Source organism: Takifugu flavidus, chromosome 9 (assembly GCF_003711565.1).
Source record: "Takifugu flavidus isolate HTHZ2018 chromosome 9, ASM371156v2, whole genome shotgun sequence".
Taxonomy (NCBI): domain Eukaryota; kingdom Metazoa; phylum Chordata; class Actinopteri; order Tetraodontiformes; family Tetraodontidae; genus Takifugu; species Takifugu flavidus.
Window position 1 is genome coordinate 14,721,946 of NC_079528.1, and position 22,762 is coordinate 14,744,707.

Genomic DNA, 22,762 nt, shown 5'->3' on the forward strand with positions numbered 1-22,762 from the left:
CAGGACTGCAGAGAGCTCGGAACAGAAGCAGTCCTCCAGGACTGCAGAGAGCTCAGGAACAGGTTCTGCACTTCTCCGGGCCAGCAATCGGCATGAAGACCTCAAACATGCAGGGAAAAAGGACCAAGCAAAGCCACAAACCAACACTCTGGCACTGACAGGCAGACGCACCCACCTTAAGTAGGCGGCAGGATTTAAATTGCCTACAGGTGCGCCTGCCTGCAGTGCCAGCTGCAGTCAATCGAGCTCAACAACGCCCCCTGCAGGACAAAGCAGACACAACCCTGGACCCCAACAAATGAGTTGGGTTGAAATAAAGAGAAATGAAGTAAAAAGTACACTCTTTAGGGACGAATCTGTAGTATTCAGGGCATTATAGATATTTATCTAGATTTGCCACTCACAGATTATTTGGTGGAAACACATAAAACAACTTTTTTTTTTTTTTTTTTACCCAGAAACTCTGGAAAGCGCTCTTTTTCAGATTTTAATCTAAATTGCCAATATTTAGCTTTTACAATAGGGATAATGAAAAATAATTTCTCATACTTTAACCTTTTAGCCATCAAAATGTTTGGTGTTTAACTCAGTTTAACAGTATAGTGTGACGTTGTGAACAAAAACAAACATCTGTTTGTCTTGAAATGGAATGAAATTCAATTAAATTGAATCTTCTATCTATTTATTCGTTTATGTTTTCCCTTTAATTATTGAATGTTTCAAATTATTTATCTCTATTCTTTAGTTGGTTATTTCCATGTTATTGTCACGTTTCTCCTTCTTATATAAATCATGAAAAATGCACGCGCAAGCGCGCAAGTTTGCGCATTCGTAGATGTAATATGGTGCAGATCAGGCACAGGGAAATTGTAGCTTATCTGCCCTCTCGTAGCCGCAGACTGACGGTAACACATTTTTTTAATGAAAAACACGCCCCCCTGACTTTTTTTTTTACGTGAAATTACCTAGTTAATATGTTACTTAACAATATGTCCAATTTACTCAACTTGATCTAATGTTAAATGGTATCTATTGTAACCGTATCTTTCAGTGTTGCAAAAAAAAAAAAAAAACCCTAAAACGCAGACGACGTTTTTTCTCCAAATGGGCGTGGTGTTGAATGCAGTTTCTTTCTTCTGTGTCCTAGGAAACCCTGTGTTTACAGCGACGTCCATTGAAACAAATGCTACAGCATATAGTTCCAATCGTCCCCTCGAGGTAATTTTTCAAATTTGTGTTATTTTTACAGCTTGACAGACAGTACTATTTTCCCACTTGAAGCTAAATAATGATAAAGATGAACTTTGAAGGATTAATAAATTCAATCCTAAAGTTAAAACTCTGAGTTACGGCCCTCATATATTCATCCAAACTAGTCAACTTTAACCATCACTGCTATGATCCATGTAAGCATGTACTGGTGTGTTTCTGTTATAGACGATCATCTCAGTGCTGACAGTTCATGCTGAGTTTTGAACGACATACATGCATTTTGCAATGATAAGTCGTCTGCTAGGCCTCCGGTGCCTCGTGTCCTTGGAAGATGCTGGAACAGGCAGAGATTGTTCTGAAAACACAAGACATGTTGAGGATAGATCTGGTTGTAAACTTGTCTTAAGTGCGTTCCTAAGTGAATATAAAAAATGGCTGCATCAATTTATGTTTGTGTATTATTTGTTTTTGTTGCTAGTTCTACACAGCATCCAGTATCAGAATGCATGGAAATAAAGCAAGAAGATTCACAAAGATACAATATCAAGATCCACAAGACAATGAAATGGTTGAGAGGACATATATCTCCTCTGAAAAACACACCATCAACAGCATATTAAGGAACCTTGTCAGTAATGTTGAGTTCATTGCGATTCTGCCTGGGGTCCTAAAGGTAAACTGGGACACTGATGTCATGGACAGTGAGGTGATCAGAGCACTTCAGGAACATCTAATGTTAGAACAAAGGCTGGAGATGCTAGAAGATCGCAACTTGGTGTCAGATGGGAAGAATGAGAATACTCATCTTGAGAAAAATCTGAAGATCTCTTTGAAAAATTTGCTCAGGCTCGTGAAAGCCCGTCCGCTTCTCCTTTCTGCTTGGAAGAAAGACTTGCCAAAGGAAATAGGGAAATGTGAAAGGTGCCTAATCAAAGAGATTCATGTATTGGAAGGTCTGGAACCCAGGCCACAGCAAGCTGCTCCTAAACTGCTACCTGTTTCCGATGAGCTGAACGATACTCCTGTACTACAAGACTTTCCTGCAACAATAGAAGAAGTAACTACAAAGGTAAGATCCGTGAAAATAAAAGTAAGACACGAGCTCAATCCTGCCCAGTCGACATCTGCTCAGATTTGGCAAAAGATCACAATTCTTTATCCCTTTTGTGTGTAACAGATTTTTCAGAAGAGTCAAGACATTGAAACTTTGCAGAGTTCTCTGCAAAAGCAAAGAGAAGAGGAGAGTGCATTGGAGGAGCAGCTCCAGACCACTACTGAGGAATTGGAGACAGTGCAGAAAAAATTACTTCAGGAAGTTGATCAAATGAGCACTGAGCTAAATGATCTAACACAGAGAAACTTTGAAGAAGAAGCTGCACTTCGACGAGTGTGTTTGTTACACCTGTTATTTAAAATGTTATATCACATTTCAATTTCATTAAAATTAGACTTTCTCTCTTCCATTGTCAGGAAATCGTCATGGTTGATGCAGCTACTGCTCATTTGATTGAAGATTTTGATGAAGCAATAGAGGCCCTGCAGGTACACAAATATACTCAATTTAAATTATTTGTTTAAATAGCTAATCAGCCAATCGCATGGCCACAACTCCATGCATTCAGTACATTTATGCATGCAGACATAGTCAAGAGACATTCATAACAAGCAGGAGAAGAGGGAAGAAAGGGAGTGGCCAGTCTGATCTACTGGGAATTTTACTCACAACGATGACTGGGGGTTTACAGAGAATGAACTGCCTGAACTATAAAGAAGGCAAGTCCCTGTCAAAATTAAGTTATTAAATATAACCTACAGTCTCCCTCTTTTCTCGACCGCAGGCTAGCTTGGAGCTGAACACAATGAAGTATGAGCAAGAAGTGGAAGAAGTGAAAAAGTTGGAGATGCTTTATTCTGAACTAGATGTGGATTACAGATACATTTTGGAGAAACACCGGCAGGTAGAGGAGAAGAAGGTGAAGGAAGAAAAGGAGCTGGTGTTAAAGACAGAAGCTGCTCTTCTTATCCAAGCATGGTGGAGGAGTTTCTATGTCCGCAAGGCCATTAAGGGGAGAGAGAAAAAAGCAAAGGCAAAAAGGGCAAAAAAGTGAAAGCCTTGAATGAAAGACAGAAAATAGGCAAAGGCCAAAAGGACACAAAAGGCAAAGCAAAAGCCATTGGCAAGAAGACATGTAAAGCACTTTGCTGCTAAAGAAATTATTTCAAAGGTTCCAATAGGCTTTAACTCCAAGACCAATATTTTTTAATTGTGATGACTAGATCTGTCTTCCTTTTATTCACCATATGATAAGTTTAAATATCATGTGGACCTAAGCCAGGGGTGGGCAAACATTTTGATTTGTGGGCCACAATGGGTTCTAACATTTGACAAAGGGGCCGGACCAGGAGCAGATGGATGGATGGAGTGCTTTGGTAACCTCACCTCATTGGAGAAAAAATACCATCTTGGGATATGGAGAAAACATGTGCTTTAATTTCAAATGAAAATGAAGAGAAGCATTACAACAAAATATCTGACTTTGGAATGAGTCTTAAAACACTTAAAATCAAATGAATAAAATGTGCCTTTTTAAAAAAAATTAATAACCATTTCTATTTTAAAGCACTGAAAGTTCTGTTATCCTTCAGGATATCACCATCACTCTCCTCCTGACTGTCTTTTTTCTAGTGGGAAAACACCAGAATTGCAGTGAAAATATAACATTAACAAGGTTTATTCATTTAATTTTTCAAGTTTGGCGGGCCGGATTAAAACGTTTAATGGGCCGCGTGTGGCCCCCGGGCCGTAGTTTGCCCATGCCTGACCTAAGCAAATCTACATTGTAATAATGAAATAAATACTTCAATTTTTAGCAATTAATACATTATGGTGGAATGACAGACAGAAGTGAATGCAACATGATCATATGGAATAAACTTAACTCTTCTGTCGATGACAAAATATATTGACATTCTCAATTTTTAAAAGAAGGGACAAAATGAAGGGATGCTTGGGCAGACAGTTTATTCTGATGGATCTCAGCACATACTGAGATAAATGTTGCTCATTCCCTCGTCTCCATGGAGATCCATCAGATCTGGCAATGTGTGGACAAATGAGTCACTGTGATTATCCTGATACGAGAGGATGCTCGAATCCAGCATTGCTCAGATAATGCTCCCCCCTTTCTTTTACAGGTAAAAATCTGTTACACTGTTGACCTAGCTGACTTAGTCAGAGATGTGACTGAGGCTTCTTGAAGGCTGTGCTTACCATAGCCAACTGACTGACCCTCGACGTTTGGAGAGGGCACTAGTGCAGTAGCTCACAGCTGAGAAAACGTCCCAGTTCCCAATGTAGTTAACCGGGTCCCTCTCTTATTCTCGTGACTTGCAACACACCGAGCACGTTTGGGCACAGCCCCAACACATTCCCGCCTCTGACTTGATTAAAGTACAAGAGGAAGCGTGACAGAGGATACTACAACCTGGACAATTGTGTTGGTCAATGTCTTGGCAGCTCTTTGTAACAGAATCTGCAGACGTGCTGTATTCCCTGTTAACCCTCCACATTCTTTATCCCATAATAATGTCCCTGAAACAACAGAATAAACAGTGGGTCGCCGCAACGGGGGTAAGCCGACACAGATGGGCGTAGAGCCCTGTCATCAGACCCCCTGTAACGCACCATGATTTTACGCTGAAGGACACGTTCAAATTTCTCAATGTCCACAAGGTGATGATCTTCACACCTAGAGTGTCAATCAACTCACACCTAGAGTGTGAGTTGATTCGGACTCTCCTCTCCGATGTTTCTCAGGTGGAAAAAGACACTTCTAGAGACTATTTTAATATGTGAGTTGAAGGACAGATCTGATCACATGTTATATTGGGGCACATGTGAGAAAAAAAACAGCACAACCCATCAGCACATCCCGAGTGATTGCAAGTTAGCCCAGATTTTCTCCAAGTCTCTGTTAATTCCAGTTGATGCAGCTATATGAACATGTGCCAAAACATTTGTCAGAGGTCACCTGGGAAAATATCACTTTAATCTTTTAGGATCTTTACGAGTGAAAAAGATCAAAGACACAAAACAAAAGTATATTAAGGCTTCAATCTGCTTTCAAGATGGTTTTGTTACTGGCTTTAACAATAATTTAAACACTGCACAAGACTATACAAGAATAATAAAGCCTGATCAGCCCTCGGGTAAAAGGTATGCATCGCTTTTAGAATGCTGTGATTGTGGTTAACCATAAAATTAAAATTTGGCAATGTGCCAGTTAATAAAAGCCAGTGCACGGTGATACTGTCTCAGGAAACTATTAGATATGAATGGATCAATGGAATAATGTTTGACATCCTCTTGAATTTGCACATAAATCTGTAAATAATTGTCCACATATACAGATATATTTTGACATTTGTTTTTGCTAGTTTTTCCACAGTGACAGAATGCCTGGAAATAAAGTAAGATTTACAAAGACTGAATATGATGATGCAGAAGATGATGATATAATTAAGAGGGCTCATATCGCCTCTGAACAACACGCCATCAACCACATATTGAGGAACCTTATCAGTAACGTTGAGTTCATTGCAATACTGCCTACTGTCCTGCAGTTAAAGGTCGACTCTGTCATAAACAGTGAGTTGAGCAGTGCACTCCAGGAACATCTAATGTTAGAGCAAAGGATGGAGATGCTAAAAGATCACAAGCTGGTGTCAGATGGGAAGAATGAGACTACTCAGCTCGAGAAGAAGATCAGAAGCTCTTTTAGGAATCTGCTCAGGCTTTTGAAAGTCTATCCTCTTCTCCTTTCTGCTTGGAAGAAAGATTTGGGTAAGGAAATAGGGAAGTTTGAAAGGGCACTAATTAAAGAGCTTAATATATTAGGAGGTCTGGAACCCAAGCCTCAGATGGGTTCTCCCAAACCAGTTTGCTCTGATCCAAACGACATTGATTTTGAACAAGACAAAGACCAAACTGCAACAATGGAGGAGGTCATTATAATGGTAATATTCATGGGGAAAAAAAGGATTTAACTCAAGCCTATCCAGTGTACAACTGCTCAGCTGTAACTAAAGAAAAAATATTTCTTTTTGTGTAACAGATTTCTCAGAGAAGTCATGGTATTGACAATTTGGAGTGTTCTCTGCATAAGAAAAGAGAAGAGGAGAGTACATTAGCGGAGCAGCTACAGGCTGCCTTTGAAGAATGTGAAACAATGCAGAAAAAACAGCAGCAGGATGTTGATCATATGAACGCTCAACTCAACGATCTCATGACCAGCAACTTTGAAGAAGAAGCTGCAATCCGATGGGCACGTTTATTACACCTGTTATTGCAAATTTTACATCACATTTACATTCAATTATTGCTTGTTTTTGTTATCAGAGAATCAAAAGGGTTGATACAGTTACTGAACGCTTGACTGAAGCTTTTGATGAAGAAATGGAGGCCCTGCAGGTACAGCCATATACCGCACACACACACACACACACGTATACAGTCCTGGGTAAATATTAGGACACCCCATTAGTTCTTTATCAAGAAGTGTTTACATACCAGTACCTAATCATTCATTTATTGAACTGGAGGTGAAAAGAGCAGTGTGACCTTTAAAGGTTTTTGGTTTTGCCGTTGACTTGTCTAGCAATGAGGCAGGCAGCATTAGCATTGGAATGGATTGACAGATTTTACTTGGTGAGGATAAGTCTGTTTGGCTCACCATGTGTTAAATGTGTCCAATAACCATTATTGCACAACTTCTGGTTTTTGACTGTGTTCTTACATCAGTTTGGCTTTTCAGTTTCTCATAGAGACACAAAGATTCATCCTTGCACACCAAAAGTGGCATCATGTCATTTAAGGGCAGGTTGGAGACTTCTTTGAGGTTTTTAAACTATTTTTTTTCTGTCCAAATGTTTAAAAAAAACCCACACAGGCAGCTTTCACGGGCTGTCCTCCTTTTTGATACAACTACATGCGGCCTGTATATACACGAAAAGCAAAAGTTACTTTCTTTCTGTTGCCAATGTAGAGCTCATCACCAAAAAGAAGTAAGTACATAAGAGGAGTTCTGTGCTGATTACTCACCAAACTGAAATGGAGAACCTGTAGCTTTTGTTGTATGCGTGTGAGAGCCTGGGAAAACTCATCTGTAGTTTCCAGACTTATTTTAAGTATGTCTGCAACAGTGCAGCAGTGTACAAGTCTGTCTAAGCTGCTGTTTGATTTCACGCTTCACTATCACATATAGTCTCTCTTCTCTGCCACAATCTTAGGAGAGCTTTGAGAGGGTGACAAAGGAGTATGAGCAGGAGGTAGAAGAAGTGGAAAGGCTGGAGATGCTTTATTCTGAACTAGATGTAGAGTACAGAAACATTTTGGAGAACCGCCGGCTTGCAGAGGAGAAGAAAGAGAAGGAAGCGAAGCAGCTAATGCTAATGACAGAAGCTGCTCTTCTTATCCAAGCATACTGGAGAGGCTATGGTGTCCGCAAGGCCTTGAAGGAGAGAGGGAAAAAAGGCAAAGGCAAAAAGGGCAAAAAAGGTAAAGGATCCAAGGGGACAAAAAAAGCAGGCAAAAAGTCATAGAATTGGGGGTGACAACACACAGATGAAGGCAAAAATGACACAGAAGAGAGAGAAAAGAAACCAGAGAGAGAAGAGGTGTGCAGAAATGGCAAAAAGACACCTTTGAAAATGTCAGAAAAAAGCAGATGAAGGCACAAACAACATAAGCTTGAAGGAAATCGGCAGCATTCACTTCAATCCTCTAAGAGTTTCACATTGGATGTAAAAAGAAACGTTACCTCATTAAAAACATCTGTGTAAAACAAGGAAGCAGCAAAAACTCAGTTTTGTTTAAAATGTGGTTCACTTCCATCGGCTTTTCTCTGCTATTCTGTCTTCCATTAATAGATTCGACACATCGGGGGTTTTTTCTCTTTATGTGGAACTCTACAAATATACACTGCTAAAAATTAAGACAATACAAACAATTGTCTTCTTCACCACTATATCCTCTCGGGGAGGGTCCACAAATGCTGGGATGAGTCCCCAGGCCATCGCAGGGCCCCATGTGAACTTTGGTGGGTTTGGTACCTTGCTCAAAGGTACTGCGGCAGTGCTCTGAAGGTGGTCTGACGCCTCCCCCTACTAGAACACCTTCCATTTTTTGTCTGCTCTGGGGCCCTGAATCAACAAACCTCTGCTCCTCAGCCCAGACTGAGCTATTACAACCCCAATGTAACAATTTCCCAGACCTCAGACCGGACCAAGGATTTACCTTTCATAGGAACAATGACCTAAAGCACACAGCAAAGATACCAGCAGGTTCTTTGGGACAACTCTGAAAAAGTCCTTGAGAAGAGCAGCCAGATCCCAGACTGGAACTTCTCTGGAGAGATCCGAAAATAATTGGATCTCCATTACAAACTGATGGAGACTGAAAGAACCTACATGGCCCAGAATGGAGGCTGTTACTGCTGCCAATGGTGCATCAACAAAGTAGGAAATTTGAATACTTATGTACACATTTTGTATAGTATACCGTCATCTAATTATGTGATACATTTTCAATATTATTTTAATAATATTTTTAATATGACAGGAAAAAACCAGGACGTGAATAGTGATCCATTACTCCCGTTTAATTCAAACTTCATTTCCATCATGAATTTGACATCACCAACAGTTTTGAATGACAAACCTCAAGAGTCCTTCACATTTACTCAGCATAAACGACATGACACTCACATGTGTTCATCTTGCTGAAATATTGGGAGGGTGCTAAAATGGACACCTTTGCGTTGTCATAGTTACATTAAATAGCTTGTGTTAAGCTGCAGCAATGGATGGAGCGTCCAACTGTCGACCCTGAGGCTGATGAGAAAGAAAACAAGAAGCTTTAGAACCTTTGGAAGTCTTTCTCTGCTCATTCACTGGCCCACATGTCATTACTGTGGAAGTTACCTTGACAAAGATACGTTGGGGCAGGAATCGTCTTAGTGTGTGTGTGTTACTCGAGGGGCAACGAGGCAAGCTGATGTTGAGCTGTGGGAGTGTTTGGTAACCAGCCATCAGTGGGTAGTAGTTATACAGCATCTGCTGCTCCGAGCCTGGAAGGATTCGCAGACGCACCTACACACACACATGCGCACGCAGATATCAACCACCACATTAAAGAACATATACAGTAGAAAATACATTTCCATTTTAAAGCCAATTATTTTGACCCGAGTATAATACATAATTCAACATCTATACTCCAGTCACAACTGCTGTTGTTCATTTTGGTGAATGTTCTCAGTCTTTTAGTTTGAAGAAATCCTTGTGCTCAAAAAATCCGCTGGTTATTCTTTAGATTTAACTATGAGTGCGACTGTTCATGTTTCTGAGCTTTGCTCAGGAATGCAGGAAGATGGCTCAGATTTTGGGGGGAGCACTGTCTCCACCCTCAAACTGTTTGGATTTTCTTGTCAAAAGGGATACATTTGGCTCCTTATTCAAGTAAAGCAGACAGTCAAAATCTTTAGAATTATGTTTTTGCATATATCAACAGTACAGGCAGAAGTTTGGACACACCTCATTCAAGGCATTTTCTTCATTTTCATGACTACACTGTAGATTCTCACTGAAGACATCAAAACTATAAATGATGTGGAAAAAATGTGGAATTTGGTACTTAACAAAAAATGTGAAATAACTGAAAACACCTCTTATATTCTAGTTTCTTCAAAGTAGCCACGTTTGCTTTTTTTGCAAACCCTGGGTGTTCTCTCAAAGAGGTGAGGTGGTCCTCATGAGACCACTCATGAGGTGGTCACCTGGAATGGTTTTCACTCCACAGGTGGACCTTGTCAGGGTTACTAGTAGGATCTCTTGCCTGATTAATGGGGTTGGGACCATCAGTAGTGTTGTGAAGGAGTCAGGTTGTTACACAGCCGACAGCCCTGTTGGACAACTGTTAGAATTCATATAAAGAACCAATCAGCTAAGTGAAGATAAAGGGGTGGCATCATTACTTTAAGAAATGAGGGTGAGTAAGTCCAGAAAACGCACTGATTGAGAAAGTGTGTCCAAACTTTGGACCTGTAGTGTATGTGATATATTTCTGTTGCTTCACAGCTAAATCCTGCAATGGAGCCAGGTTTTCCTGCTGTCCTCACCTTGATGCTGATGATTCAAGCGCTAACCCACAGGGTTGATGCCATAGGTGCTCAACAAACACTCGTCTTTACAAATGTCACCTACATACAGACAAATGTTGCTGATCTCACGTAGTTGCTCTGCCAACGCTGACAGCAGGGTTACCTGTTTGAGTCCGGAGAACATGAAGGCATCAGAGGGTTCTACAGCCATCTCCACCTCCTGCACCAAAGCTGTTCTGTTCTGGATGTGGTAACGGACAGAAAGAGACTCTCGGACCCGCCCAAATGATGGCAGATCTGCGAGAAATCCACAACATTCGTGTTTGATCGTACTGGTGTGCGTGGTAGGCTATAGCTGAATGGTTGCTAGCCTGTGTATGTTAATTCAATCAAAACCCTCATTTTTAAAAGTACAAAAAAAGGACTGGCTGACCAGCATAGATGTATAGAGGAATAGAGTCCAGGCTGACAAGAGGAAGAGGGATTGCAGTCTGGGTGAGTGGACTGTCCTCCGTTGATGACTTCCTGCTCCACACCATGAGGCACATTAAGAGGTCATGCTTACTCATCATTGTGTGTGTTTGTCTGTGAATACACACCTCCTCCACGACAGCAAGTATTGCCCTGCAGCTATAGTCTTACTACTGCTGCTCTTCAGTGGGGGGCATCTGAGACAGAAACACTCCGTGGCACACTCGCCTGTCTGGAGAACCACTGAACACACACCACGACTTTTACAGCGTTCAAATCAAAGATTTGAAATGTTAAAAGCCTTTTTGAAAACCTTGTACCTCCCTGCAGTTGGGATGGAGCTTGTGGTGTGTTGCTGCTGATAGTAAGCATCTGAAGGGAAGACGAGGCCAGCAGCAGGGGCCAGGGAGACGATGACTGAATGTCTGCCATTAGTAAAAATGGGATGTCCACCACAACCTGCTCCAGGGGCTCAAACTGAACATCAGTGACATTAACAACGGGTGTTAGAATATGTCCAAGAGTCCTCAATGTATTCACATTTACAGAAGAGAGAAAAAGACCTTAAAGATTTCAAAATCTGCTTTGTAAAATGTTAAAATAACAGCTGCAGACCTTTGTGGACATGAACTTCAAAGACACCTCAAAGGGAAACATGGTCTCCATAGTCACGGTCTCATCCTGAAAAACAACACAGCTAGAGTTTATTAAAAAAAAAAAATTAAGAACTTGTGTTCTTGGGAAAACAACTTATTTACCTTGTGACATTTGCAGAGGAGCTGTTGTTCTCCTACTTCAGTATTAATGGTGTATGCCACATGGAACAGGAAGACCCTCAGTCCAGTTGTCGTACACTTCACATACACACTTTTCTCCAACTACAGACAAAAAGACTTGATTACCAGGTTGATTATGAAAAGCCTGGACTCCCTCTCTCTATAAGCATCACTGATCTTTTTATTTTGCATCCAAAACATTTGGGAGAGTGAAGCTTTCGTAAGGTGCCCATTTGGAGCCTATTCAGACTGTCCTCGCAGCATCAGTCCAGTCCCACATCAGCGTGGCTGCTCGCTTTCACCTCCTGCCCCTCTCTCTCCGTCCACACTGCCTCCGTCCTTATTCGGGCTCAAATGGGTCAGAACAAGAACTCATCATCCCATCATACCTCCATCCTGCAGAAGCTCAAGGCTCCCCTGTTGAACTGCTGCACTGTTTTTGATTTCCTTTTACTTTATGCTGATTTTATCCTGGAGATTTTATTCATCTTTACAGTGTCCTTGAGTTTCATGAAAGGTTCTTATGAATAAAATGGGTTTTATACGTAGATAATAAGATTATAGATATAATTTTTATCTTAGCTCTAAGCCATATTAATCAAAATTCAAAGAATTAAACTTGAAATCTATGTTTGTGTGTAATTAATCTGTCATATATGACTATGACTTCCTGAAGGGAACATTTTGATTGATATTCCAATTTACTGAGATGTCCTCGTATGGCAGGATCCCTTGTATAGGTTAGACAGTTTCACATTACTACTTAGCCAAACATTCCAATTACCGGAAATATAAACCCCCTCAACGTAGCTAATTAGCCAATGTAAATCTAATGTACCGGTACATTAAAGGGATACTTCTTCCCTGTTTTTATTTGGTACTTCCTTTAAACACTTTGTACTCGACTCAGCAGCCTGGTTTGTAGCTGACAGGAACACAGTGGAAAACGTACCTTTTGTCCTGGTTTCAGGTCCCCTAGAGGTACATCTGGGAGCAGGGCCGGTGCAGCGTCATCGCAAACGCTCAAACCATCCAAGGTTACATGTGTGCTCTGGCTTAGATTAGCATCCTGGCCTGGATAGACAAAATAATCCAGAATCTCAAATAGCATGGAACATTTTTGTGCTAAAGAAAGAATAAAATCAATGAAAAATCTGTAAATGAGCCAAAACAACGAGAACGCCCGTGGGCTCCGTCTACCTGGTTTTAGGCCGGCTGTCAGTTTGACATCCTTGGCCACAGCGTTCTCCTGGGAGTGCACAGTGATGCCGATGTGGTACATTTCACTGATGAGCGCAGGGGGGTCATGGCTCAGCTGCACAGAAATCTTTGGGACTCTTGGCATTATCCTAAGCAGGCAGTAACAAATCAAACATTACATTTGACCTTGCTTCCACTACGAATGAACTTTTGATCCTTAACAGATGATTACATGGTGCAGGGCTGCATGGCCAGGCTATCCCAGTCCACCTCTTTAGGTGCCTCGTTGCTGCGATCCCGTCCCTGACAGGACCGGCTGGCCTGCAGGGCTTCATGAGCAGAGGCCACGTCTCCCCCAGCCCCTCTCCAGGTCAAAAAGACACAGCGGCCACACTCCGGGCCCAGCATCACCTCGATTCCTGTCACCTATTGGCAAATTCACAACAAACACATTGTAACTAAGAATCCTTTTCTTGTGTGCAGACACACACAGTTCCTCACCTCTATCTTCTTGCCAACATCTTCTGTTTTTGCCACAAAACTGAAGCTGAAGCTTTTGGATTTCCCCGGCCAAAGCCTCATACTCTCCTCCCCTGAAGACACCACACACCACTGGTTGTACTCCTACACACGCACACACATACACAAGTTATCAATACTGAAAAAAGGTTTTGCACAAACAGCTCAGATTACAATTGCCTGGCAAAAAGATAATGCCTCCTCGTGTGAAGGAGAGTAGTGCTTAATTATTGGGAAAAGGCTGGGAGCTCCTGAAAAATGTCAGGAGATATACTGACTGAATTACTGCCAAAATAGCTAAAAGCTGCTGCACCCTCTGCTGAGGGGGTTGCTGCAGTGGCTAAAAATGTGAAAATTTAGATTTAATAACTGTCCAGCAACACTGAAAATCCACAGAGGGAACAATCACAGCAGTAGTTTTGGGAACTACCCATATTTACTGAAGTGAATGTGCTAGTTTAAAGAATGCTTGCAGGTACCTGGTTGCTGAGGTAGACAGACAACTTGTTAAATGAGACTGGATGAGGACAATCTGCTCGAAGGAAGACCAGCAATGTGACCGCCTGGTCCACATGAAAACTGGGGGCCAGGAACTTTGCTCTACACTGAACTGCAATCAGAGGTGCATGCATATTGAGGTAGGAGCAAACACACAATTTGGATTCAAACGATTAAAACTTGGAATTTACCAACTATAAAAGTGTGGAAACTGACATAACATTTAAAACATTCAAAAGTGGCGGTGCTCAAGTCCCCTACAAATTTAGGTGGTAAGAACACAGAAATTTCCTCTTCACTAAAAGCAATTTCTATTCTTGACTCCAGTCCATCTCTTTGGGTACACGGTGAACCCAGACAACTGGGACACGTTATTGTGCTCAGCTGTTCACATCATGATGTTACTCGGTTTTACATACTGAAAGGAATGTAGTCTTGGACTTCTATGGTCAACTCAGTGGATGCAGTTAAAGCCATCCTGTCACCCCACAGACAGCGGGCTGTTGTGAGGGAGGATGAATCACACTCCGGCTCAGCATCAGGGACCTCATTCTACGAACACAAATGTCAGGTTTTAGCTTCAGATAAAATTAATTATTTCACACTATTCAATAAACACATAAATAGAAACATTTGGAATGAAACAGTGCTGTAATAGTTTGTTATAATGATCCTAAGGGTAGTTTGCATATTAGCCTATGGATATAGACATAAGCTCTTTGATCTCACCATTAAGACTTTAAGGAGATTCTTTTCAATCCTTGACTTTTGTTCCTCCTTCAAGTTTGAGGCTGAGTACAGATGGAAGATGCTTATATTCCACACTCATATTAGGATGTCAGAAATATATGGAAGCAAAAGTCACATTAAGTAAAAAAAAAAAAAAGGAAATTTCTTTCCCCGTGAATAAAGAGCGCTTCAGTATAGCTCCTTACCTCTGCCCAGCAGCTCCATACAGTAGATAATATAGTCTTTGATACTGGCCATCAAGTAAGCGCATCGCAGTGCTGTGGTGAGTATCGCTGTCAGAAGGCCCCACCAGCGCTCCGAGCGATAGTCACACATCACATAGTCCAACAGTCTGTTCCAAAACCAGAGACACTCATAATACACAATGATCTGAAAATACTCTTCTAAAATTCATGAAATAATCATCCTTAGGGTGTAGGGTTTATGTTTAATAATAACAGATAGCATTATGGACTATCTTCAGAATGATAAATCCTTACACCCTCCGCCAAAGCTAAGAGACCGCTGGCGCTGGTTTCACTTTTGGCAAAATAACCCAAAAGGTTCAACAATGTGTGAAGGAAGAGCTCAATCTGTATTTATTGCTCTGGAGTATGGAGGGACATTGACCTTTGATCTTCCAAAGCCCCTTGACTTTGACCCTAAAGCTAGCTAATATGGTATGTAACCTGTTCCTACTACCTTTACGTGTAACCTATGAATGTACGTCACATTAACAGTGACCAAGTTCTGCATTTTGACTTACTTGATGGCTTTGCTGTAGTCTTTAGCGTGGTAGTACTCTTCCCCCATCTGCACCACTGCAAATAATGTTGAGAGACCGATGTGCTCGTTGTGATCGATGTGACATGTCACTCATAAACAAAGGCCTTCAAATGTTCCTATCCTGACAGGATCCCCCATTTAAGGGCCCCTGGAAATCCCCCAAAACAAACACTCACTGAGGTGGCTCTTCATTCGAGGACACTTGTACTTCTTGAACTGAGCGACAGCGTTACTAAGCAATGCTATAATCAGCTCCTGAATGGGGAGACAGAGAGAAACAGATTCATACAGATTTTATTTTCCATGTTAAAATAAAGCAGTTGAACACTTTCAACTTGTTGCCACAGGCTGCAGACGTTTGATGTGTTGGTGGGGTGTGCATGATTCAGAACTGACGTTACTGATTTTCTGTGAATATCAGGGATTTGTTCTGATAAACAATACGTTAGAATCCCCTAGACTTTTTTACCAGGCCCGGTGGTGAGCACCAAAACACCCCATGAGAGAAGAGTCCAGTGAAAATTCATAAAGTTGTCCACTGTTGCTTGTTGGGGGTCAGGCCCTGGGATTCTGCAAAGCGCCTAGAAACAATTTTGATTGTAACAGACGCTGTATAAATAAAGATTGATTGATGTAGCCACTCTCCACTTTTTGCAAATGTGTAGTGTTTACAACATGGATGTTTGGACATCAGAACACTACATTCTTGATGCTTGAACCAAATCGTTTCCACCCGAGTCCGATCGATCGTGTGATTGGCTTTGGTTTCCCGTCACTGATCAGATCGAGGATATCCCTTTTAGGTAACGAAGCAGGCTGAGAACAAAGGCTCTTCAATGATTATTGCCTTGTAAATTAATGGATATGCCGCTCATTTTTGGCCTCTTGGTATTTTTTGGCCTGGCAGGGGCACTCGTTGGCCCGGCAGATCACAATTGAGGAGAAACCCTGATTATATCCCAGCAGACAAACATGTTTGTTCAGTGTGGATGTCCTTACAGAATGGGGAGCATCTCTCTCTTTAATTTGCAAAGCTAGAATCCCCATCTTCTCCTTCTCTGCATCTGGAGGGTCGATACCTGCAACCAGTAACAAGTCATATCTTTATTTTATCCAAAAACAGGAATGTTTTGTGATTGGACACATGAACGTACTCTGGTGTCCTTGTCTCCAGTGTCTCTGGCCATAGAAATCCAGGCCTCCAGGCTGAATGTCTAATGGTTCTGAAGAGCTTTTCCCAGCCTGGAACAAAAAACACATCAGATCAAGGTTTAATGGATGTCTGGTGATAAGGAAGTAAGACAGTATTCCTCTTTATATGGATGCCTTTTGATAATGTGAGTAGTTTAACGATTGGGACAGGTAAACTGGGCTCACCTGACAAAGCTGCTGAGCCAGCTGTTTCCGCTCCTGACTGTAGCAGGCAGCTTGCTGGTAGTAGAAACCTGGATTCTGGGTCTGGATTGCTGTTAAACCCAACTTTATGGCTTCATCAAAGAGCTCTCCAAATGACTGGAATCTGTTGGGAACCAGTGAAGCATAAAGCTAGTAGGAGAACATAAAATAATTGCTTTACATGTCCACTACTGTGAAAATCCTGGCACCAAAACAACTGTCTACAGTCAAGTATGGTGGAGGTAGCTTTGTGGTCTGTGCACGAGTGCTGCAGCACTGGGCAACTGTGATTCATGAAGGGAAACATGAACATTTCCATCCTAGCATGAACTGTGACATTCTGAATCAGAGCATGATCCCCTTCCTTCACAAACTGCCCTGCGTGGCATTTTTCAACATGATAATGACCCCAAACACTCCTCCAAGAAGACGACTGCCTTCATGGGGAAGCCAAAGGTAAAGGTCGCAGACCGACCAATCTGTCACCGAGGTGGAGTGAAAGAGGACTCCAGTAGCAACCTGAGCAGCTGTAATGAATCCCGTACCAAAAATGCAAAATTTCAAATGTTGTACTTTTTGTGAAATTAAGTAAAGTTATGTTCAGGGTTACAATACCTGCTGTAAAACTGCTCACAGAACTGTTTTCTTCTGTCAGTTAATCTCCTACATTTTCAGTGGCATAGAACTGACATTTTACCTCACTGAAATAGTAATAAATATTCTCTCTGAACACATTAAAGGGTATATAAGGCGTTTGATAGCTTTCGCTCCGTTTATTTTCTGACTAAAATGAAGTAATTAACGCTGAACACTCAGAGCCAAACTGAGTGAATGTGTATATACAGTATATAACTAACTGAATGTGTAGTTGCATACGTCCCAAAGAGCCCTCTTGTGTTTTTAACATGCAATTTGATTCTCACTGTTTTGACATCCATGCAGCATGTTCAAAGGCCAGTTCTGGACTCCCAATTTTCTTCTTGCAGAGGTCAACATGCTTCCTGAACTGGGCTATGGCATCCAGAGGGGTGTTGTGCTGAAAACAAAGTCTGCAGATCTAGAGAGAAAATGTTGGAGATAGAAGAGGTGGTCTTCAGTAATTTCTGGTGAGGGGGCCTGAAGACTCATACACAAATGAGTTAAATGGGTGAATTCAATCTTGTAGTCAAAGCATTTTGAAAAATAATTAGAAACTAGTCCTATAAAAACAGTCTAGTTACTTGCAGAAAGAAGAGACAATTTTAGGGCCAACTAGAAATAAAGCACTCAGAGTGCAGACCTTTGGTGAGCAGGGAACTAATGGAATAAGTTCCATGAATTTCAGCAATTGTAGCCAGATGTTTGTTTGAGGGATAGCCTCAGAGAAAGTATTGCTGAGTGAGACAGCAGATTATAGACTGAAAGAGACCAAATTCCCTCCGAAACTCAAAACATCACCCACCTTTAATGAGCTCTACCTTGGCCCAAACCCAACATTTCCTGAAAATGCCATTCAAATCCCATCATAAATTTTTGAGTTATTTTGTTAAAAGTCAAACAAATGCCATCTGTCATATAACCTTGGTGGAGGTAATAAAAGTGACAAAAACATTTGGATAGAACAGCAGACTACAGCGTGAATAGTACGGTATATTAATGTAAGTATGTCAAGCTGAAACACGCCAATGATCCCAGGGGATATTAGCCCTTTGTTTTTACCCTCATGTACAGAAAAATGTCTACCTTATAGTTGATGAAGCCAGCCAATGTTTTGATCTCCAACATGTTGGTCTCATGAGCTCTCAGCTCATGAATAAGACTGTATGCAGTTCTGTAGTACCTACAAGTAAAAAAAAAGTGCATTTCTTCAAGAAAATACTGTAGAGCTAGGGTTAGCTATAGTAGTACAACCCTAACACCAGTAGTACACATTACCTGTACTACTGGGAACAACCTGTCTGTCTCAAAATGGCAACAGTAGCTCCGCTTTCTGCACATCTTATTAACAGTTCTTAGAGATGCAAGAACCACGAGCAATGCTGTTAAAAGTTTTCCGCTTGCTGCTTATCATTATGTTAACTTTCTCCCAACTACCAGATGCACCTGACATCTCCTACAACTACTTGATTAAACGTGCTGGTAGAGGTCAGGGTCTTTAAATGAGGCGGCCATCACATCCTTTATGTAACATTGATCGAGTCTGGGATGAAAGCATTTTTTTTTAAAGAATCTGTAAAGTATGACTACTTATAGTAAAGACTTCAGTCCATTAATGAGGTTTTGACTTACTTGAGAGCATTCTGTGTGTCCTGTTTCAGTTCACTGAAGAAAGCGATTTTGAACTGGTGTCTAACAAACAGTAGCTGGGAAGAGACAAAGAATCAGAATGAGTGTGTGTGTCTGTGTGTGTGTGTATGATGGGGTGTTGTGCCTGTGCAGTGACACCTACCTGATGGGTCGTTTTGTTGAGGAATTCTTTATGGGATTTAACACGACGGATCTCAGTGTAATAATAAGTCTGTGCATGTTCATAGAAAGCATTTTCAAGTCTAAACAGAAAAAAGAATAAAAAATGAGGTAGGTGTACGTTCAAAAGATCATATCAAATACTCAACATCAATATTTTCAACATCAGACATTAAATATTTCAATTTTAATTAAAAATGCATGCACGTATTACTTTATGATGTATACCAAATGATTTAGTTAGGAAGAAAAATGCTCATTTACCAATTTAAAAGCATTTTATCAATGATGCTTGAAGAAACTGGGAGTCAAAGAATTAACATGACCACAAACTACCTCTTTTCTATGAGCACGTGGCGTGCACCCCTAGAAGGGCCACAATTGTCACATAGTAATCCAACACACTGATATTGCTGACTATAATAGTTCACATTTTCCAATTTTGAGTTTCCGAGTACTAGTAAAGTGAACAGTATGTCAAGTATATTAGTATAATAAAACCTTATCAAACTAAAGACTGTAGAACTGTTATTCAAGTGAGCACCTTATAATGTAGCCCACAAGGTGGTCAGTGTGTGGCAGCACAAAGAGGCTCTTCCCAGACAGGTCACAGGCATTACAAAGAGCTGCTGCACGCTCTGATGCCACCAGGTCTTCCCCTGTGGAAATAAACCGTTATTAAAGACGTAGTGTTGGGTAATTGTCACAGCTTGTTGTTAGCCAACGCTACCTTCATTTTTAATGGCAATGTTCAGATTTTCTTTTATTTAGTTGAGGGTACTTTAGCAGGCAATTAAGTTCAAGTCGGGATAATAAGATACATGTTTAGAAATAACTTCAAGAAAGGATTGACCTGGAGGTAAAGGCGTTTTCTTTTGGATAAGAACTACAGCCACCTTGGTGTTTCTGCCCTGTAGACTAGTCCTGGACAAGGAAGCAACCACAAAAGGACTGAGCGCAGAAAAACCAGTCGTTTCAGTACAGTTCAACAATTCAGGTTCTACTACTTCGGGATTATGCGTCTGGAAATAACAGTTGGGACGCGGTCAATTTTCTAACGCTTGCAAGCAAAATTATTACTTTAGAGTGCAAGTCAAAGGATACTCTATCACAGCATATAAAGAACATAAAATGAGAACACGGGTAGGTGTTGCCCTGCTGTGGCATCACTTTACCCAGATTTTAAAAAATAAAATAGTCATCTACCTGACAATCTCCACTTTAGTTGCACATTCGGACTGTTTTTCTTTCCACTGTGCATCGTCCCAATCAAGTTCATAAAAGAGCACTACAAGAGCTGGTACAAGATTCAGATGCTTGTTCATCCAGCTTGTTTTCAGGATGCCTTTCGGAATGTACCACTCATAAGATGTCCGCTGAAAAGTCAGAAAAATGAAATCAAAGATCTACAATGATTTTCTTAAGAATAAGGAACGAATGCCATCCCCTTTGGTGCTGCAGCTTAGGGGACTGGGACAGTAACCTGTAAGTTCTTCAAATTCTAACCTTGGTGCGGCATTTAGGGTATTCATGGTCTCCTGGAAGGACTTTGAACGAGATGGGAACTCTGTCAGCTCGACGGTTGGCACAGAAGGCATCCCAAATTGCACGATGCACAGCATTATATACCACATCCAAACCAGTCAAAGCAACAAAGGCCATGGGCCGACAACAGAGCTCCGATGGAAGCTCCCACTGGGAACCTGCCATCACCGGTCTTCTATTATGGATCCACCTAGAAAACAACAAAAAAATAACATTATGGTTTATTTGGTTGACACAATTCAAGCTTAAAAGGACCTAAATTTAAAGCCAAGATACAGTTTATGCTAGGATGAAATTTTCACATGTTGGAAATTATTTAGTGGTCTTATCACAACAAACTCATGCTGTTAGAAAGCATGAATAGAGCAGTGACAACATGGGTCACGACCAGAGGAGACAAGATACTCTCTCTATATATTTAGCGTTATTAACTTACCTGGAAAGATATAAAGAGTAGTTCTACTGATACATCAAACGACAGAAGCGTACATAAAATGCAGCATTTTAAAATCAAATAACTGTTAAATTGAGTGAACGTGTATTTAGATTATTTAGCCCAGTAAAATTGTTTCAGCATAGCAGTGTAAACATCTATCCGATCGCAATGCTAGTGGGCGAGGTTGCAAATGCAAACAAACCCTTTATTTTCCGTTAGCATCGTATTAGGTATTTTTTCTGCTAATGAACCACGAAATCTAATTAAAATAAGCAAAATTTTCCAAAAAGAAAAATATAACTATTTTGCTGGGGTTGATAAACCAACCAAAACATAGCTCACAACTAAGAAATTAGCTACCTCTATTGAAGCTGGGGTATCACTTCCTGTTTTCGTCGTCTTCTTCTTGTGGCGGTTGGCAAACATCTTGTAGGTGCATTACCGCCGCCGTTTGGAATGGAGTGTAAAGGACTAAATTAAAGGTACTGTATCTTGTTCCTCTTAAATGTTTCTTTAACTGTGAATCTCTGTAATTAATACTATTATGTCTTGTTTCTTGTTGCTCCTATGGCTTTCTCTTTGTACACTTTAAAACTGCTGACCTTAGCTGGGGACCTTGGCTCTCAGTCCTGATGCGTCTGCCGTTTCTTCATCTCTGACTTGACTATACTATATACTATACAGTATAGTAGTATAGTCTATACTACTATACAGTCAGTTCCAGAATCAGTCTGCGGGTGGGTGGGGGATGCATGGATGGCAGTTACTCGTGTGCACATCAAATCTTCTTTCAGGACTTTCATCTCAAGTTCCATTCGGATTTACTCTTCTGTGGGCGGACAGAAGCAAGATGTTTGTGAACGATAGATGGTGTAACTCTGGGCACATCACTGTCAAGGAGCAGCACTGCAGTAAGGACATTGAACTGTTGGGCGTTAGCACGAGGCCTCACTATCTGCCAAGGGAGTTCACACACGCCCTCGCTGTGGTTGTGTACAGTACCGTACCATAGTACCAGTACCGTACCACAGTACCATAACTTTCATGAAAACAAGACCATTTTTTTAATTTAATATCTCTGTTATCACATTTGAACTCTAAGAACTGGAGTCATTATTAGATTATTTTATAATCGGATCTTTGTGCTTCCTCCATTCCCCTGGTCGCTTTTACCATTGTGGCATTTATGTGGAGTTATCCTCTTTGGATTATCTGACATAAACAGCAGCCAAACATATCGATGCTTTGGGCCATTAGAGAACACAAAAAACAAACTTAGCTTGTTCGCTGATGATACCATGGTCTTCCTCAAGAGAGCAGTCCACTCCTGTGATAATAAAACATGACCTGCAGCATCAGGTTTATACTTAGAACAGGCTCACCTGTCTGGCCAACCAACCCTTCAGAGCAGGGTTGGGAAACTGGCACCTATAGAATCTAACTGCTTTCATTTGTCTTTTTTTTCTCCGACCAGGCGCATTAAAAACATGTCAATGAAACATCAAGGAACAATGCTAACTTACAGAAGCGGAACCCAACATGTCAGCTTCAAATCAAATTCTGTTGTATTGCAATTTAACCTATTCAAAGCA

At 41.0% G+C, this 22,762-nt stretch overlaps 2 protein-coding genes across 4 annotated transcripts; one reads left to right on the forward strand and one right to left on the reverse strand.

The window, feature by feature from the left end:
- Positions 1 to 366: 366 nt before the first annotated feature.
- iqcd (IQ motif containing D) lies at positions 367 to 7,879 on the forward strand. Its single transcript, XM_057044077.1, has 9 exons — positions 367 to 1,218; positions 1,691 to 2,281; positions 2,390 to 2,599; positions 2,683 to 2,754; positions 3,051 to 3,317; positions 5,650 to 6,228; positions 6,327 to 6,536; positions 6,611 to 6,682; positions 7,501 to 7,879. The coding sequence occupies exons 1-9, from the start codon at positions 1,105 to 1,107 to the stop codon at positions 7,810 to 7,812; spliced, it is 2,427 nt and encodes an 808-aa protein (XP_056900057.1). The 5' UTR covers positions 367 to 1,104; the 3' UTR covers positions 7,813 to 7,879.
- Positions 7,880 to 8,849: 970 nt separating this feature from the next.
- trappc11 (trafficking protein particle complex subunit 11) lies at positions 8,850 to 21,665 on the reverse strand. Of its 3 annotated transcripts, none has more exons than XM_057043909.1 (30): positions 21,531 to 21,665; positions 20,696 to 20,924; positions 20,396 to 20,565; positions 20,043 to 20,113; positions 19,734 to 19,848; positions 19,173 to 19,272; positions 19,013 to 19,086; positions 18,467 to 18,563; positions 17,668 to 17,801; positions 16,727 to 16,868; positions 16,504 to 16,591; positions 16,349 to 16,428; positions 15,526 to 15,604; positions 15,330 to 15,384; positions 14,770 to 14,915; positions 14,564 to 14,625; positions 14,254 to 14,386; positions 13,816 to 13,946; positions 13,319 to 13,441; positions 13,050 to 13,243; positions 12,818 to 12,966; positions 12,570 to 12,691; positions 11,600 to 11,719; positions 11,457 to 11,522; positions 11,162 to 11,318; positions 10,970 to 11,084; positions 10,804 to 10,895; positions 10,534 to 10,667; positions 9,193 to 9,360; positions 8,850 to 9,102 (listed from the first exon to the last, which is right to left on the reverse strand). In XM_057043909.1, exons 2-30 carry the CDS (start codon positions 20,897 to 20,899, stop codon positions 9,058 to 9,060), a joined length of 3,366 nt encoding a protein of 1,121 aa, XP_056899889.1. In that variant the 5' UTR covers positions 20,900 to 20,924; positions 21,531 to 21,665; the 3' UTR covers positions 8,850 to 9,057. The 3 variants fall into 3 exon arrangements, with proteins under 3 accessions (XP_056899889.1, XP_056899887.1, XP_056899888.1); XM_057043907.1 differs by lacking the exon at positions 21,531 to 21,665 and adding an exon at positions 21,373 to 21,514; XM_057043908.1 differs by lacking the exon at positions 21,531 to 21,665 and adding an exon at positions 21,171 to 21,507.
- Positions 21,666 to 22,762: the final 1,097 nt, after the last annotated feature.